The sequence below is a fragment of the Acromyrmex echinatior genome, chromosome 5 (assembly GCF_024713525.1).
Source record: "Acromyrmex echinatior isolate Ae372 chromosome 5, ASM2471352v2, whole genome shotgun sequence".
In the NCBI taxonomy this organism is placed as follows: domain Eukaryota; kingdom Metazoa; phylum Arthropoda; class Insecta; order Hymenoptera; family Formicidae; genus Acromyrmex; species Acromyrmex echinatior.
In genome coordinates this window covers 13378787-13395336 of record NC_141856.1, presented here as the reverse complement: position 1 = coordinate 13395336, position 16550 = coordinate 13378787, and the positions used below count along the sequence as shown (strand labels likewise).

Below are 16550 nucleotides of genomic sequence, written 5' to 3'. Positions count from 1 at the left end.
AGCTTGACATTAATTATCGTTTATTTTGCTGATAAAGAGGAGTTAGTTCTGTGGAAGATATCATGAACGAATTTTAAAGTAAAGTTTTAAAACAACTGATGATAAAATTTTGCAGTAACTTCTATTTCATTGGTACGTGTTCCGTCGTGAAAGGGGTTAATTCGAGAAATCTTGCGGTTCGATATAGCTTTCGCAAACTTCTCCGTTGTAGAAATTCTTAAGGAGGTTCTCGATCGGCACGTGAGCGCTTCCGATCCTTTTACTGAGCGATGACTTCAAGGTCGCTGCTTTTAACGCGGAAGCATCGGATAGATAGAGCACGTTCTTTCTAGGTGTCACGCGGGTGCTTCTCTTAAATTCCACGTGGGAACGCTTCAAACTCGAATTCGTCGACTACGTGATAATGGCCCTTTCCTCTCTCCTCGTAATCGGTAAGCACGCAGTAGTCGGAGAGAATACGGGGGTTGCACGGACGTGTACGTGAGAAGCACGAAGAGAAAATCAGGGACGGTCATTACTTCGCAATCAGTGAGCGACGAGGCGAATATTACGGTTATTACCGAGTATTACAGTGATATCGCAATGTTAATCTGATACGAAATGGCTTTCTTTAGTAAGCCCCGAATGTACATATCGGTTTTTCCTTAAATAAACGTGAGTTAACTCAATTTCCTTAATTTACTTTTCTTTTACTATTAGAGTATATAATATATATATTTGATTGAGTTAAGCAGGTGTTGTATTATAAAATCGATGAGAGGTAATCACTATTGAAAATAGAGAGCGTTTTGCGAATTAATTTTTACAACGCGAATAGCTAATTAATATTATTATAATTTAGTGAAAAATTGTGGTATGCAATAATATCCTTTAATATTTCTTTTTCAAAAAGAAATTGGTTTTTGAAGCTATACTTATTTCACATAAATGATAATTCTATCATTGACTAATTTTGGATCAATATTGTAATATACATATTGCTTGTTTGATAGAACACGAATTAGCAACTTTTCGAAAAACATTTTTTTAAAATTTAAACTGGAAAAGCGTTTTAAGAAAAAATAGGATGTTCTTTTATAACTATATTTTAGCATCAAAAACATTCTTTCATAATATCTAAAAAAAATTTCTTCTTTATAAACAATCATTGCAAACTTAATTAGAAAATAAGTGACACTTCTGTTTTTTAGTGGTGAATTGGGAGAGTATTATTATAAATATATCATTTTTCCAACAAAATATACATTTTTAGAGTTTTCTGTCATTATCTCCAATGCTAATTTTTGAATTGCGTTTACTTTTCTATCAAATAAATAATATTAATTAACTAAAAAAAATTAATCTTACTTTAATTATATAAGTATAATTATATACTTTAATTATATACGAATTAATTTTTATTTTGTATGTATATAATTCAGTTAAGTTTATAGTTTAAACTTCTAATTTCGCATCATTACATTACATTATCTCGTTAGGTAATATTCGCCAATTGGTAAAGTTTCACTTAGTTATATTCTCCTTCCTTGCCATTTAACGATTTCTCTGTGCAAATTCTTGGAAAAGAATTATGCTATTCTGTACATTTCCTATCCAATCGTTTTAAGCTTGCGTGAAAGCATTTCGAAGATTGAACATCATCATACCACTGATAGTAGTATTTTTTGTATGTGCGAAGGTGTCCGTGAGAAATATCTTTGTGTGCGTAAAAAGGAAGAAACTGATAGAGGCGAGAAATCAGTGCCGGTCATTACTTCGCGATCAGCGAGCGATTCGTCTTATCGGTATTCAGATTGCGCTTTCCGACTGCTAAGAGGGATGTCTCGTATTCGATATAGATACAAGAAAGTCTGCGCGTCGATAGTCCAAGTCGCTTGTAACTCCCTCCAGGCGAATATTGGACGTGGAACGCGAGTGAAGATGAGAGAAATGGGAAGAGAGATGAATGTACGCACAAAGAAAGAGAAAGGGAGGGGGAGAGAGAGAGAGAGAGAGAGAGAGAGAGAGAGAGAGAGAGAGTATTTTCGCAGTCCATTTGTTTTGATCGGATTTCCAACTGTCTCTCGTAATCCCGCACCCGTAAGCTCCCGCAGGCGTCGTCAGTTTCCAATGAAAACCCTAACGTCTCTATCCTCTGCTTCCTATCCGGCCTTGCCCGCTCTGTACCAACTCTCTTGTCGTCGTTTCTCGACCACACCTTCCCTATCTCTTGAATTCCTATGAGCATTCTCTGTGTTCTGGAGATATTCTGCGTATGGGAATGTGTGCATGCGTACGTTTAAATAGAATTCTAGGTATCGCATGATCTCTCTAAATTTTACAGACTTTGAATCTGTTAAGTCATATAAGTTCTTGAAAATAAGATGCAATTTTTGCCTTAAAAGAAATATTTAGAAGTAAAGTGCACTTTCTGGTTTCAAAAACGTAGATATCATTAAAAGATTTCTACTGTATTCTTAATTTAATTTTAAATAAGCTATAGTTTAACGGAATTATAAAGGAAAGCTACATTAAAATTTTTCAAATAATTTATAAATGAAAAATCAAATAACTTATGCGTTAAAGATTTATCTTATACAAGAGACTATATGTAGTTTTGATGTCGAGATATCAATAATATATATATTTCTGAATTTAGCTGGAGAGTGGTTGAAAAGGCATAAGTATTCAACGACATTCTTGTTTCTCATAAAATTTTAAGTAAATTTTATTTTATCAGAATTTTGATTTCAAGTTTATTTGCTGAGATATCTAATATTGAAAAATGATGAAAAAGATGATATTCAATCATATTTTATTTTTAAAGAAGATTAGTATTCAAATTTATTCAAAATTTGCAATCAGTAATTTAGAAAAAATGTACAATTTATAAAATGTTTGAGTCTATTATAATTTTATGAAGAATATTTTGTACAATTACATAAATTTTATGTAAAGAGCTTTACATAAAATTTAATTTTCAATATTAGATCAATTTTCTTAATAAAGCTTGCTCTTTGCTTTGCTTTACTTATAAGTGTTAAAAAGGAGCAATTTTTATAAATTAATCAATATATATTTTTAATATATGCACCCTCTAAATATTTTATGCAGTACTTTATTCACGTAAAATAATTTGTGAGAAAGTTATAAGAACATTTTCTTTAATAAATCAATTTGTAGAATTTATAAGGATTTTCGCTAAATAAATTAAAGCGTAAACACACAAGTTAAAAGGCAGGTCAATGCTCGTACGAAGTGTACGTGAAACTTTCCATACGTACAATGCATTAATTTGCTATGCGTGACAATCTTCGGCAGGTATTGCGTTTGTAATAGGTACAATGCTTGGTCTCATGTAAGTTATACACGTAAACACTGATTACACACATTGCGTGTATGATTATGAATCGTGTATTTATTGTTTATATTATATAAACAATATATAATCGTCGCTACTGTGCTACCGGAAGCAAATGGACGTAGATATGAATGTAGGAAATCCGATTTTTTAATTCTGACTATCAAAAAATTTCTGTCTCTCTCTCTCTCTCTCTCTCTCTCTCTCTCTTTCTCTCTTTTCTCAATATATATACTCGTACATGTACACACAAAATCGAGTACTCAATATGTTTTTGAATGGAAAAAGTTTCAGTGTGGTTTTTTGCGACATCATTTTTAGAGAGATAAAGAGAAGAGAAGAGAGAAAGAGAGAGAGAGAGAGAGAGAGAGAAAAGTTTTTTTTTAAATATTTTATATTAAATTGTATCAAAACACATATATTTTGTGTATTTGTTTACACATTTCTATAAAATGTAACAGAGAAGTTCATTAATTTTTTAATTAAAAAAATATAAGTTACCAATTTATATTCCTTTAATTTAAAAATTGAGCTTTTCTGTTACGTTTTATATTACCATATCGTTGTGACGATCATGGTACAGAGAATTGTAAGTCTGTTTTTTGTGCTAAAAATCCAGATTCAAATTCAACCAAAAACGTGAAATTTAATATTTTCGATTATCACACTCGGAAGACAACAGCAAACCACCAAGAATAATTTGTGCCAAAAGAATTCCTTAATTGGCGTTCCGAATCAGCATTAAAATATAGGATATTCATCCCATATTCATCCGTTACAAAAAGATGCATATAAAAGATATATGCAGCTTTACTATCCTCTAAGAGGGTTCAGCAATGGGTTAATAAAAATTTCATTCTCATAAAAATTAAGAACTACTTTTAAGATTCCTAAATAGTCCAAACTCCACACTGTCTTGATGTTTGTGATTCTTTATGAGGAAGTTAAGGATTTATATAGAGACTTATAAGCAGCCATATCGTGAGACAGACATCATGAATCATAATATGACGTTTCACGTTGCGTGTAATTTTCTATGTAAATATCATATAGAAGAAGAGAAAATTATCTTATTTTTTTGATAGAATATTTATCATGTATCGAAGTACAATTTTCCGAAGTCAAAAATTAATTTTCCAAAAAATACAAATTAATAAGATAAATTTTCATACATATAAAAAATAAGAGCATAAAAAACCACAGCACAAGTTATAGTTTGTGATATTTAATTATTATTACATTCATTAAAACATTAAACGTTTCGGCCACAATCTGGCCATCTTCAGTAATTCAATAATATTCTTAAAACGCAGAGTTACATCTAGTTGACATTAAATTCAACAGTCGAGAGTTGTAATTAAATAAACATGTTCTTTTGTATGTGAAGATGCTTCATGCAGTAATGTTACACGGTCAATTTTTATAAATTTTCATATCAATAAAAGTATAGTAACTTATTAAAAATTAAATTAAATTTCCTTTTTTTTTATAAATTTTTGTATTTATTATTTAATTATTTGCGTTAAACGACATTCATAAAAATATTATACACATATTATGCACGTATACAACATATTTTAAATAATATTTAATTATTAAATATACTTTGTTACCAAAAATATATTAAACAAGATTATACGTATTTAGAATACACATTTCGTTTATAAAATGTAATATAAAATTATAATAAAAAAGGGATTTCAAACTGTTCTATCAAATATCTTTTCATTTTACAAGAGTTGTAAAACTTGGGCTGCACAGTTTTAGATTTCGAAATTCTAGACCGTAGCATGGAATTTTTTTCTTAACAGCTAAACGTATTGTGAATGGCAGCCCATGACTCTGATATACGTTACTTGGGATTACGCGATGTCTGGCACTTGCGGACTGCAAATTCAATTACATGCATTGAATTCAACAGAGGGTAGAAGTTCTCAACGATCTACAAGTTCACGTGCAGGTTCCCAAACTGGCAGTGCTCACACTTTAGGCAAGCGTTTATACAACTGCGGTGATATGTAGCAGTAAACACCTAAACTGACAATGATACCTTAAACTTTGTTGTTTATGTACAATACAAACAAATGACCGCATTGTTATATTAGTCTTTGCAATTTAGTATTTAGTAGAAAACGTGTGGATAATAACCAATATATATAATAATTTTCTTATGCTTTGTGTAAATTAAATTCGAGATTACTTTGACTTAATGTCATGCGCAGAAATAAGTAAGTTTATTACATATTTTAATTTTATAAGTTTCTGTGTAGGTGTTGCATATCTAAAGAGAAAAATACTATTCTCAAAGCTATTTGCTTTTCGGAAGTAGAGAATATCTCGAGAGTTTTGAATAGGTTTTAAGAAATTCAAAGAGACAGAATAAGTTGGCAATCTTTGTAATAATTGAGCTGTAGCAGGCGTGTACAAGGAGGGAGAAATTGCATTAATGCGTTCGACCTTTGAAACTTTATCGTATCGAAGTCGATGTCAAAGTTAAAGTTTTAATTGAAATCAACGCTGTAACCAGCATCACGTGAATTTGATCAAAGAGCTCCAACTAGTTTCATACAGTCGATCTCACTCGATTGTTTTGAACCGATTAACGTTATATTGATTATATATTCTATCCCTATGTCAGAGACAAACTATGTAAATTGGCAACCAAGAAAATAGTTGTGCAATGATATCAAATTAATTTAGTTAATAGAGATTTGCTTGATAAACATTTTATCGAAGTTTATACTCTTTGAATTTATAATGTCATAAATAAAACTTTTAATAAATGTAATATTATAATCACTGTTCAGATGCAAAGTCGTTGACTAGAAATTAATTCCAATTTGAAAATATTATAGAAAATTTAATGAAATATATGTTTATATATATAGAAAAAAAATGCAAGGTTATATAGATTTTAATATTATCAAAATTTATCTATTTTTTGAGATAAATGGCTAATACAATTTTCAATACTTTTCAATACTCATCTGTATTGTATCATTTTCTTGTTTTAATAACGATTAATAAAAAAAATGACACAATAGCACTGATAGTGCACTCCTCCTTATTAAAATTAATCAAATATTAAAAAAACGGTTATAAGAGCCGAATAGATTGTAACATGTAAATTTTATATGATAATCTAATATATATATATATATATATATAAATATAATATATATAATAATATATATATAATATATATATATAATAATATATACCTAATTATAAGTTACATGAGCTCTTAATACTTTGTATAAATTATGCAAAATTAGATTACAATGATTTACGTTCAAATCAAATATTTATCACGTCTGAAATATTGGTGACATCAAGTTGATCCCGTTGTAAGATTAAATCTTTTCAGAAGGGAGGAAGCTAACGAAGAGACATGCTTCGGATAATAAATCACTGTGACATTTGTCAATGAACATAACTTTACAGGAAGTTCATTATAGTGTTCAGCAGGGCGCAATATCATTAATTTCAATTATTGCCAAACGATGAATCAGCGAACCACCGTATTGGTAGTTTCCGATAATTTACAAACGGATATAATTAATATCCACGCTTCAGAGAAGTCGTCTAAAAATAGAAGAAGGTCAACTAATACTTTGTTTTTGGATAGTATTTCTTAAACAAAAGCTAAAATAAAACTTTAGAAACGTGAGTACAAATGGTTTTATGCTAAAAAATGTTAAGCACTATTTAGAATTTATCAATTCTTTTAAACAAAGCTAGATAAATTTTGTAAAATATAATTTGAGAATACGTATATATTTTGTAAATCTCATTATTAAAAAAATTTTATGACGATATGTAAAAGAAGAAATAAAGGAAGGACAAGAAAAGTAAAGTATCCGTGTCGAGAATGATATTCAAATCTTATGAATAAAATATCAGTAAGAAAAAAAGAAAAAAAATGTTTACAATATATTCATAATATATGAATATAAAAATATTTTTAGTGCACTCTATTTTATTCTAATCTTCCTGTATAATTAATGTGATCAGATATTTTCAGATCTAAAACAAAATAACTTTATTAAACGGGAGGAGAGGGAATATATGGATAAAAATAAATATCTATATAAAATATATATTACGTAGATATACGAAATTTTTTAAGAAAAATATATTAAATTGTTTATAAAATATTTCATAAATACTTAAAAAAGTTTATTTTGGTTAGAATAGATGCTGTTGACAATTTGTTCCGCGATGACAATGTCTTCATCTCTCTCTCCAACATTCGTGCCGCTATACTTTAAAATAAAGAAACCATTCTGTCTGTCAACAGGCAAATTAATGTCGGGAAATTCATTTAGACAGTTCTATAACAGATTCTCGATAACCGAATTCCAATTTGCCCTAAGGCTCGGACTTGATTGAGCAATCTCGGTCCATTATAATAGAAGATTGTGCGTAAGATGTACGATAATGAGAAACAAATTATAGAGGTTTCCAGCTTAGTTTGATGATCGAATGACATTTTATCACATACTTTGACAACACATAAATTGCTTCATCCGATAGCTTTTGCATAAATTCCTTGACAATTGTTGCCAATTTGATATTAATTTTTTTTTAGATACAGAAGACATTAAAAGGATTAATTGGTTTTATAAAAACCAATAATAAATTAAATTAATTATAATTATTTATCATAATTAATTAGCTATATCAATTAATTTGTTATTAATAAAGAATAGATTGCGATGTAATGCGTGTACAGAGACTGTATTTAACATAAACGTATTTAATATAAATAACATCCATGACATATCACTTTTAGTTAGAATTTGTAAAGTAAATAGCAAAGAGAGAGAGAGAGAGAGAGAGAGAGAGAGAGAGAGAGAGAGAGAGAGAGAGAAATTTGTAAATCTATATATTATTAATAATATATTATTCTTAATTTATACTGTCATTATTATAGAACGATGATTATAAAAGTTCTGCTTTTATTATATATTCTACCAAATTAACAATGTCAAACTTTACGTTTCTTTTTTCTAAAGTGATATAAATAAAAAATGAGTTTTTTTCTTTTTTTACTCTGTTCATATTAAATACGTATATTGTTTAGATCATGTTCTTGTTCTTATTCTTTTTATTATTTTCTAGTAAGATTATATTTTGCTGTTATTTTTCCTTAGATGTTTATTGCATTTTTATTTACAAATTAAAAATATATGTATATAAAGTGTAAATGAAAATAAGTGTCCACAGTGTATTGAGTTCAGATCTATGAATTTGTCAAATAAAAATTCTTTATATATGGACGTATTAAACGCTACCTTTGTTCATTTTATATTGTAAAATATTAATTGCAGCGTTCTGTGTAGATGCACTAAATAAGTTGCTACAAATAAACTAAAACTTTTGTTCATGCAACTTACAATTGTGAATTCATGCACACATTGAATTATCTAACAGTACATAGCGATGCAGACTAAAAAGTAGGCATAAATGATAATAAATGCTGTAAATTATAGGGCACTCTACGAACCATATACAACTTTGCGTGGACAATTAAGCTCTTTGAAACGCGTTCATCACTTTTCCATTCGGCCCGTTAATATCGCGGTTACGTCGCGTACTTCAGGTTGGTCGTTACGAGTGGGCTTAATTATATGAAATAATTACATGTCGTGACCGCACTGGATATATGCACTTACAGACAACCTAAGAGCAATCTCACGCATTGCGCTCGCTCGCGGATTGCGGTAGACCGCGTGTTTGGCAAGGCAGTTGCAGTTGCTGCGGTAAGATCCCTCATGATTCCTTTCGCATGTAGCTTGTAGCTTCTCGGTTAAAAATGACGCACTTAAAGAGAAAACGTCTGAAGACGTTTGAAAGGTTGAAAAAGCAACTTGTACATTATGTTTATTGATGTTAAGTACGATCATTAAGAAAAATCATATCACAATACGGGCAGCTAAACACATAGTAATGGCGCGACAAATCAGGAATGTGGCACTCGAGACATAAGTAAAATCTTTACGTTGAAAAATTTATATTTCGCAAAAAATCATAAGTTAAAATTATCTGTGCTCTTTAAAAAATAGTTTCTTTGTCTATATATTATACTGTAAAAGAAATTTCTAAAGCACACAATTCAACATATTTAAATATTTTTTTTTGGAACTAGACTTAGCATTTACAACGCAAAACACGTATCGTGAGACAGATGGAAGGCATCGATTGTAGAGTACCTCGTCAAAGCTAGGGGAAAAGATACGATATCATTTCACCGATGCTTCTTGCACACGACGAGGCAAAACTCGTTGTATAAAGTGCACGATAACTATAGATACTATCGTTTGCGATTGTAGGCGGCGATACTTTACAACTGCGATTTCGTTTTCGGTTTATTGTGCACGGAGACGTCAAGATTTGTATATAGTTTTCTTAAGATGCAAAATTTTACAACTTACAAGTTACTGGAAACGATTTAAATCGAATTTTAGGTCCTTGCTTCTTTAAATTAATACTCACTTGTAAAAGATATTAATTTGTATGCAAATGTAAATTGATTTTTATGCATTTATGATTTTATATTCAAAGTCTTCAGATGATATAAAGCAATTATAAATAAAACTCAAATCTTTAAATTTTACTTACGTGATATATGTTTCGAAATTTAATTATTCGAGCTTATATGGATTACATGTACGTTTACAAAGTGAGATATTCTAAACGCATTACTAACTCGCATGAAAATAGAACACTACGGTACGCAATATGTTGCTCGATTTAACACACGATTAACGAGATATTCCTAGGAAATTGGACTGGTATTGCTACCCTCTCCTCGTCTTCCGATATTACGCATCGAAAACTGCAGGGAGCACTCGGCGTCTACGGATGAAAATAAGGCGATTGCCTGAGATGTTCCTGTCAAAGGAAAAGGAAAAAGATGCGATATCGGCCCTATTCGTTCCGATATTTTCCTTTCGGGTTCTCACGGTGATCTCGCAAAGAACCTCGTTTTGCAAAGTACACCAGATCTGAGATTCGCGCGAGAGACGTCTGTGAGCGATAAAGGCGATGTTGGCGGACGCGAAAAGAACGCGGAATGAACGTGCGATCAAATGGCTCGTGAGGCTCCGTTTACGGGGATAATCTCTTTGCAGTCATCCGTATGGCAAAGGAAATGATTTGGCGATCGCCGACGTTCTCGTATTATCGGCGTTGCCAAAACTCCAAAATACATTTCGCCCTCTTCGGTCAGATTTCGACGGCGGTGAGGTATATGTATGGATGTCTCTTCGAAGACTTGGGCAAGGTGAAAATTTCTCCACATACGATGGGCATTCCTTTTTCTCGAACTGTATTTGTGAGCTGAATGGGGCCCATAGGACCGAAACTTTTCGCAGAAATTGGAATACTTTTTACAGCTTTCGTGGGATGCTGATCTCTACAGCATCCCTTGGTATCCATATGTATTTCTGAATCTGCGTTGCGTGACTTTATTGGTTCTTCTTTAGTAGATATTAAAGATATTTTATTATTTTAAAGATACAAAGTTATTCTTTTTTTATCTTTCATCTTTCAAATTATAAAAATTCCTTTGCCCAAAATATTTGTAGTTATATTTAAATAAACTTCTAACCTGCTTTGCAAACACCGTTTCTTTAACGCTTTATAGGTGCTGTGTGCTACTTACAATTAGAATGTTTATATCGAATCATTATTACTATTAACTAAAAAAAATTAGTTAGATCTTCTTTCGTTGGATATTCGCTGAGCCAAGAAATAAGTTTGTCAAGATATCTGTAACTCCTTTTTAGAAGCAAAGTGAAGGATAGTAAGATGCAATTAAAAGTTGAACAATTGTTTGATAACTTATTGTTAGCCATTTGCAATGTCCAATTCTAAGTTTAACTTTATTCTGTTCACATTATATATATGTATATAAAACTCAACTTTTATATTTCTTAAGACAAGATTTTTTTGAAGATAGATGGTTTTTAAAAATGAAAAAGTTATTATAGAATGAAATTATCTGTATGCTATGCATATATATATATATATATATATATATATATATATATATTTCAAATATGTGGATATGGTGTACGAATTTTTAAATTAATTTAGAATTGACTTTTTACCGACAATTAAACATAATTGTTTAATTTTGTCAATTATTTGACAATTAAATTTTGAGATAATATAAAATTCTTTTTCAGAAATCACTTATTAAGGAAGTTGATTAAACCTTAACATTCTTGTCGCATAATATACAATACACGTATATATATATGTTCAAGTAATTAAATAGGTTATTAAATTAAATAGGTTTATTAAATGATGTAACAGTAAATTAGCAAAATGTGAAATTAGCAAAATGAATGATAAACATTAATTGATGTTTATTTTATAAATTTTCGGATAATCGAAAAGCGAAAAAAGATCTTTTATTTAAAATTAAATGGATATTGTTAAAAAAATACGCATGTAATTACACATTTTTAATGCATGACATATGCTTTTAGATTCGATACTATAATGCGTCTTATTGCACGCCATATGTCAGGCGTCTGATAAAATGTTATCTCCCGCGAGATAATCCCCGAATAAAATCAATCTATTTTTAAGTTTAACTAATTCGTTAAACAGTGACGTACTGAGTAATACGTAAATTTTTTACCTTTGGGATATATCATTGGAATGGAAGAATATAAAATTAATAACATTGATACGTAAATCGGAAATCATTTCGCGATATCATATAACTTCCGATTGAATAATTGCATGATACATATATAATCACGTCCGAATCACGTATCACAGTTTTTGCTCGTTCTCGGGGCATGTAGCAATTAAGGATTTAAAGTAGTGGAAATGTTATATGCCGTCTCTTGTTACTGATTCCATGTTCTCGTTTTTTTAATATATGAACGCGATGTAATAATACATTTCGCAATTTTCGCGAATATTACGTGACAACGTAGACGAAAAGACTTTGCTATATCATGTTGTTTACGCGAAATTAATAGAAGGATTTACCGGACCATGGTGTTTGTAACCGGACTGAGCGGCTAATAGCGATGCTACTTGCGAGCCCCCTGCTATCCTGACGACCCACTCCTCGGGACGATCTACGCTGGCGTCGACGTTAGCGATGAAATTGGATGCAGATACAACGATGACGAGCTGCATAATAACGCGCGCGCACATTCTGGGGAATAAGCAAAGTTTCGAATATTAGCACGATTCTTTCGTTCGCGTTGCAACGTGGAAGAAAGAAGATTGTGGTAAACTTCCTAAGCGGATTTCTTCCGAGAGCCATTCTATATATTAAGAATACTCGATTGTGTCAGATGCGAATATATTAGGAACGTAAAATTGCCCTATTTTCTCAAATCTCTTGTACGATTACCGTAATTATGTTAATAACCTAAATAGAACAAAATCATAATGACATCAAAATAGATCTATAATTATTAATTATTAAAAGTTACTTTTGGATTAGTCGTAATTCATTTTAGTGTTGTTTGATGTTATCGTAACAATTGTTCTGCTTGAGACTGTTAAGTCCAGCAGTGTAATTGCTCGAACTTGGGAATGTGGTTTAATAACGTTTAATGTCTGTTTTTAGGAAAGAATGCACTCAACACATTTTTCCGACTGATCGTTAAGTGTGAATTAATAATAATAAATCACTTGCGGATGTTTGTAATTAAGGTGTATAGTCTCGCAAAAAGTGATTAGAGTTGGAAATTTATAATATACTTTCTGTATAAAAAAATTGTTATATATATTTGAAACAATTCAATAGAGTCAATATTTATATTTTACAATATAGTAATATAATTTCATAGTTTAAATTTTCTCATTTTATTTCAATTATTTTTTAAAAACTTGTCTACTGTTTTTAAAATAATTTTTGATTCAGGTTCTAAATTGTCGCCAAACTTTTTGTATTACTTTCAAATACAATATAAAAAATCTGTAATTTCTCCATAACTTTTTATTTTGTTAAAAAAATATTTATATAATACATCCTTAACTCAGAGGAAGCAGTATTGTATGAAATATCTTTTACTCTTTTATGGCTCATAAGAAAAATGATGTTACATCTTGCAACAGCGAATTTGACACTTGCACTCGTTGATCCTTTATATTCTTATCACTTGGAACGCACGAAGAATTCGCGCAGCGTATAAAAACTACTTATCATCCGCGATCGTGGCATTCATCGGTACAATTTTCAACAGAGAAGATACACCGTTTCCACTGTCGTCGCCCCATAACACGTACCTGACCGTCATGGCAAGTTTCCTGATGGGATTTGCGAGAGGGACGGAGAGCAAATAAATAGCGACGATCGCAATTAATACTTTCGCCGCACGGTCACTCTATAGAATCGTTGTCCTTTTTCTTATCACTTTCTTCACTATACCGTCCTCCGAGTTCTGACAGTTCCGTTCGATTTCTCTGCTGCACGCGTACCGTCTACGCGACTGGAGGGACAATGGCGATGGAATTCGCCGACTCCGGCTATTGGATCACGAGTGACAAGTGATCGGACAGTGTGCGTGGCAATTAACCATGATTGTCTTTTTGTTCTCTGGGGAGAAGGAGAGGAGGGGGGGGGGGAGGATTTCTCGTCACCCTCATGTCGCTCCACAGCTATGGTGGACGAAGCTGAGGGATTGGAAGAGTAACGGATTAAACTAAACAAACGTGACGTAACGGACGCGCGTGGGATAGAACAAGCCGGGTGATAACGATTCGTAGGTGATTCCCGACAGTGAACAAAGTTTTATTTCATTATTATTGTTTCCCATTATAAATTGATGGCAATGTTATTTAATATAATTGAAATTTTACACTGGGCTTCTATTTTCCATAGATAAGGTAAAAATTAAGAATGATCGATAATAATATACAGAAAAATATTGTTGTGGATCGATTTTTAAAAAGGCATTTTAAAATCTAAAGATTTTGCTTTAAAGTACTGTCAAATTTTTTACTTTATGATATTTTGATTCCAAATAATATTCTATGAAAGTCAAATTAAAAAAAGAACTCTAAATTTGAGATTATCTAAAAAAAAATTTAAGTTGAGCATAGGAGTAGTTTTGGAGATACAAAGCATCAAAATAATCAAATTTTTAATGTTTCCAATATTTCCTAAGCACTGCAGATACAAAATTGAAAATCACAAAATGGACTAAATTTGAAGTCGTTTTTTAGTTTAAAATGTTCCGAAAGATTAATGTATTCTTAATTAATTTTTTATTATTTTAATTTTTTTAGAAATAATATTAGACAATCATGATTGAAATAATATTTTTTAAATTCTTTTTATTAGGAATAATGTTATATTAATCATTAACATGTATTCACGTATATATTCATATTTTTATATATATTTCTCTTACTTTTTTAAATTAAATTTTTGTAATAAGATCGCATTTTTATAAGTTAAGAGTTTGTTTTATTAGTAAAATAATCTTTTAATATGTTTCGCAAAGTAATTTCCACGATTGCATAAAAAAAAATAAAATAATTTAGATATCTATTATTAAACAATCGATGAATATTTGTGCTTTTTATTTTATTTTATGCTTATAGAAAAGATTTTTATTTATTTATTTGCATGCTTAGATAAAAATACTGATTAGAAGAACAATTTAATAAACAAATAAATTCAACATCATCATCGTTTTCGAACAATAAGCGAACGAATCGTACGTATGTAGGTACGTATGCATGTACATAGCATTGAAATACTGTCCTAAGATATTTCTTGTTTTCTTAAACGGAAATTAAAACCAAGAAAAACTTGAGATTCAAGTTACAGTATGTGCAATTACTTCGTAATTTGTGTTTCGAGTTTTAATTATTCTTCATATGTATTAGGTTTTCTATATCTGTGTTTTTAATTATTTAATTAAATATTTAACAATTTTTAGTTTTTTGTATTTTTGTTTCCTTTTGCTCCATTCATTTTTTATAAAGAACGTCAAAAAGAAAATAAATTAATTAATCGTTAAAAAGATAGTTGTTAAAAAATAATAGTAAAATAATAGTAAAAATAATAATAAAATTTTTCATACTTTAGTTGTAATATTGTATATTTAATAAAAAAAAAATTAGTTTGTTATTAATTTAATTAAATTATACTATTTTTTAAATTATTCGTATTACGCAAATTTGCTTTTTATAATTGAAATAACGTATTAGAAAACAGATGGATGGATTAAAAGAAGTGACACTATCTGTTATCCAGGCAAGTGTGCGATGGTAATCCGAGCAATAAATTCGCTGGCTGAGCGACAACAAGTCGTAAGAGTGTGCTCGGCAATTAGCTATGCTTTTCTTCCTGTCTATTGGAGATTTCTATCTTTAGCTTTTTTCTTTTATTTACGGATTTAAAATAAGAGCTAAAATTTGCAAATATATTACCAGATATCCTGAATAAAATGATCGAAAAGTTACGACACTGATAATAATCCATGAAACAAGCCTTGTATCAGTTATCTTAAAAAAATCGATAAAGTTAATTGCGGCTGTCGCGCCACTTTCAGTAAAAAGAAGTGATAAGCATGACGTGAAAATATTGGCACAAGCAAAATTTTAAAAAAATTCGCTCTTACACACCTATCTTATATGTCCACAATATATTTTTTATCTATATTTTTCAAACAGTAATTTTGAATTTTTTGAGAATACAACAATATTGAATAACAATATAACAATATCTTCTTTCATAAAGTTAAAACAGTCGAACAAACTAAAAGTAACGTAAAAGCAATGTTATAATTTTATACTTAACAATGTAACTGTTATGTAATGTGTTACTCCCTTTATTTTCTATAAAGAACATCAAAAAACTTATTATATTACATTCATATTGTTGAGTGCAAAGTTATAATATTAATGTTATGTTACTTTTAGTTTGTTTTGAACTGGGTAATTATCATAAAAAATGTTGCAAAGTTTTTGAATAACTGGACGCATCTATACAAGATGTAATGAGAATTCGGATCAATATCATTTGAAACAAGAAGACATTCGTTATCGAGTCCTACGAGATTGCCAAGCAGAATGGCGTGCGGCATTTTTGTGAAGGAAATTATTCTGAGGCATTGTCCCACGAAATAGATTAGTTCCGATGTAATTGATACACGAAATAATAATATCAAATAGATGTTTTACGTTGCATTTCTTCATATAATTCCTTCACAGTATG

The 16550-nt window shown here is 30.2% G+C and overlaps 1 protein-coding gene across 3 annotated transcripts in view; it reads right to left on the bottom strand.

Annotated features, from left to right (window-relative positions):
• The window catches only part of LOC105151284 (neuroendocrine convertase 1), a 31906-nt gene extending 17998 nt beyond the window's left edge, over window positions 1-13908 (bottom strand). Inside the window, exons 1-2 of one of the 3 annotated variants that reach the window (XR_015545145.1) lie at window positions 13610-13908; window positions 12356-12527 (exon numbers count right to left, since the gene is read on the bottom strand). Coding sequence is in view for 1 of the 3 variants with exons in the window: in XM_011064910.2 (XP_011063212.1) it covers window positions 12356-12527; window positions 13610-13620 (183 nt within the window). In the remaining 2 variants the exon portion in view is untranslated. The remainder of the gene's footprint in view (window positions 1-12355; window positions 12528-13609) is intronic. The other 2 variants (XM_011064910.2, XM_087406424.1) reach the window with 2 other exon arrangements.
• Window positions 13909-16550: the final 2642 nt, after the last annotated feature.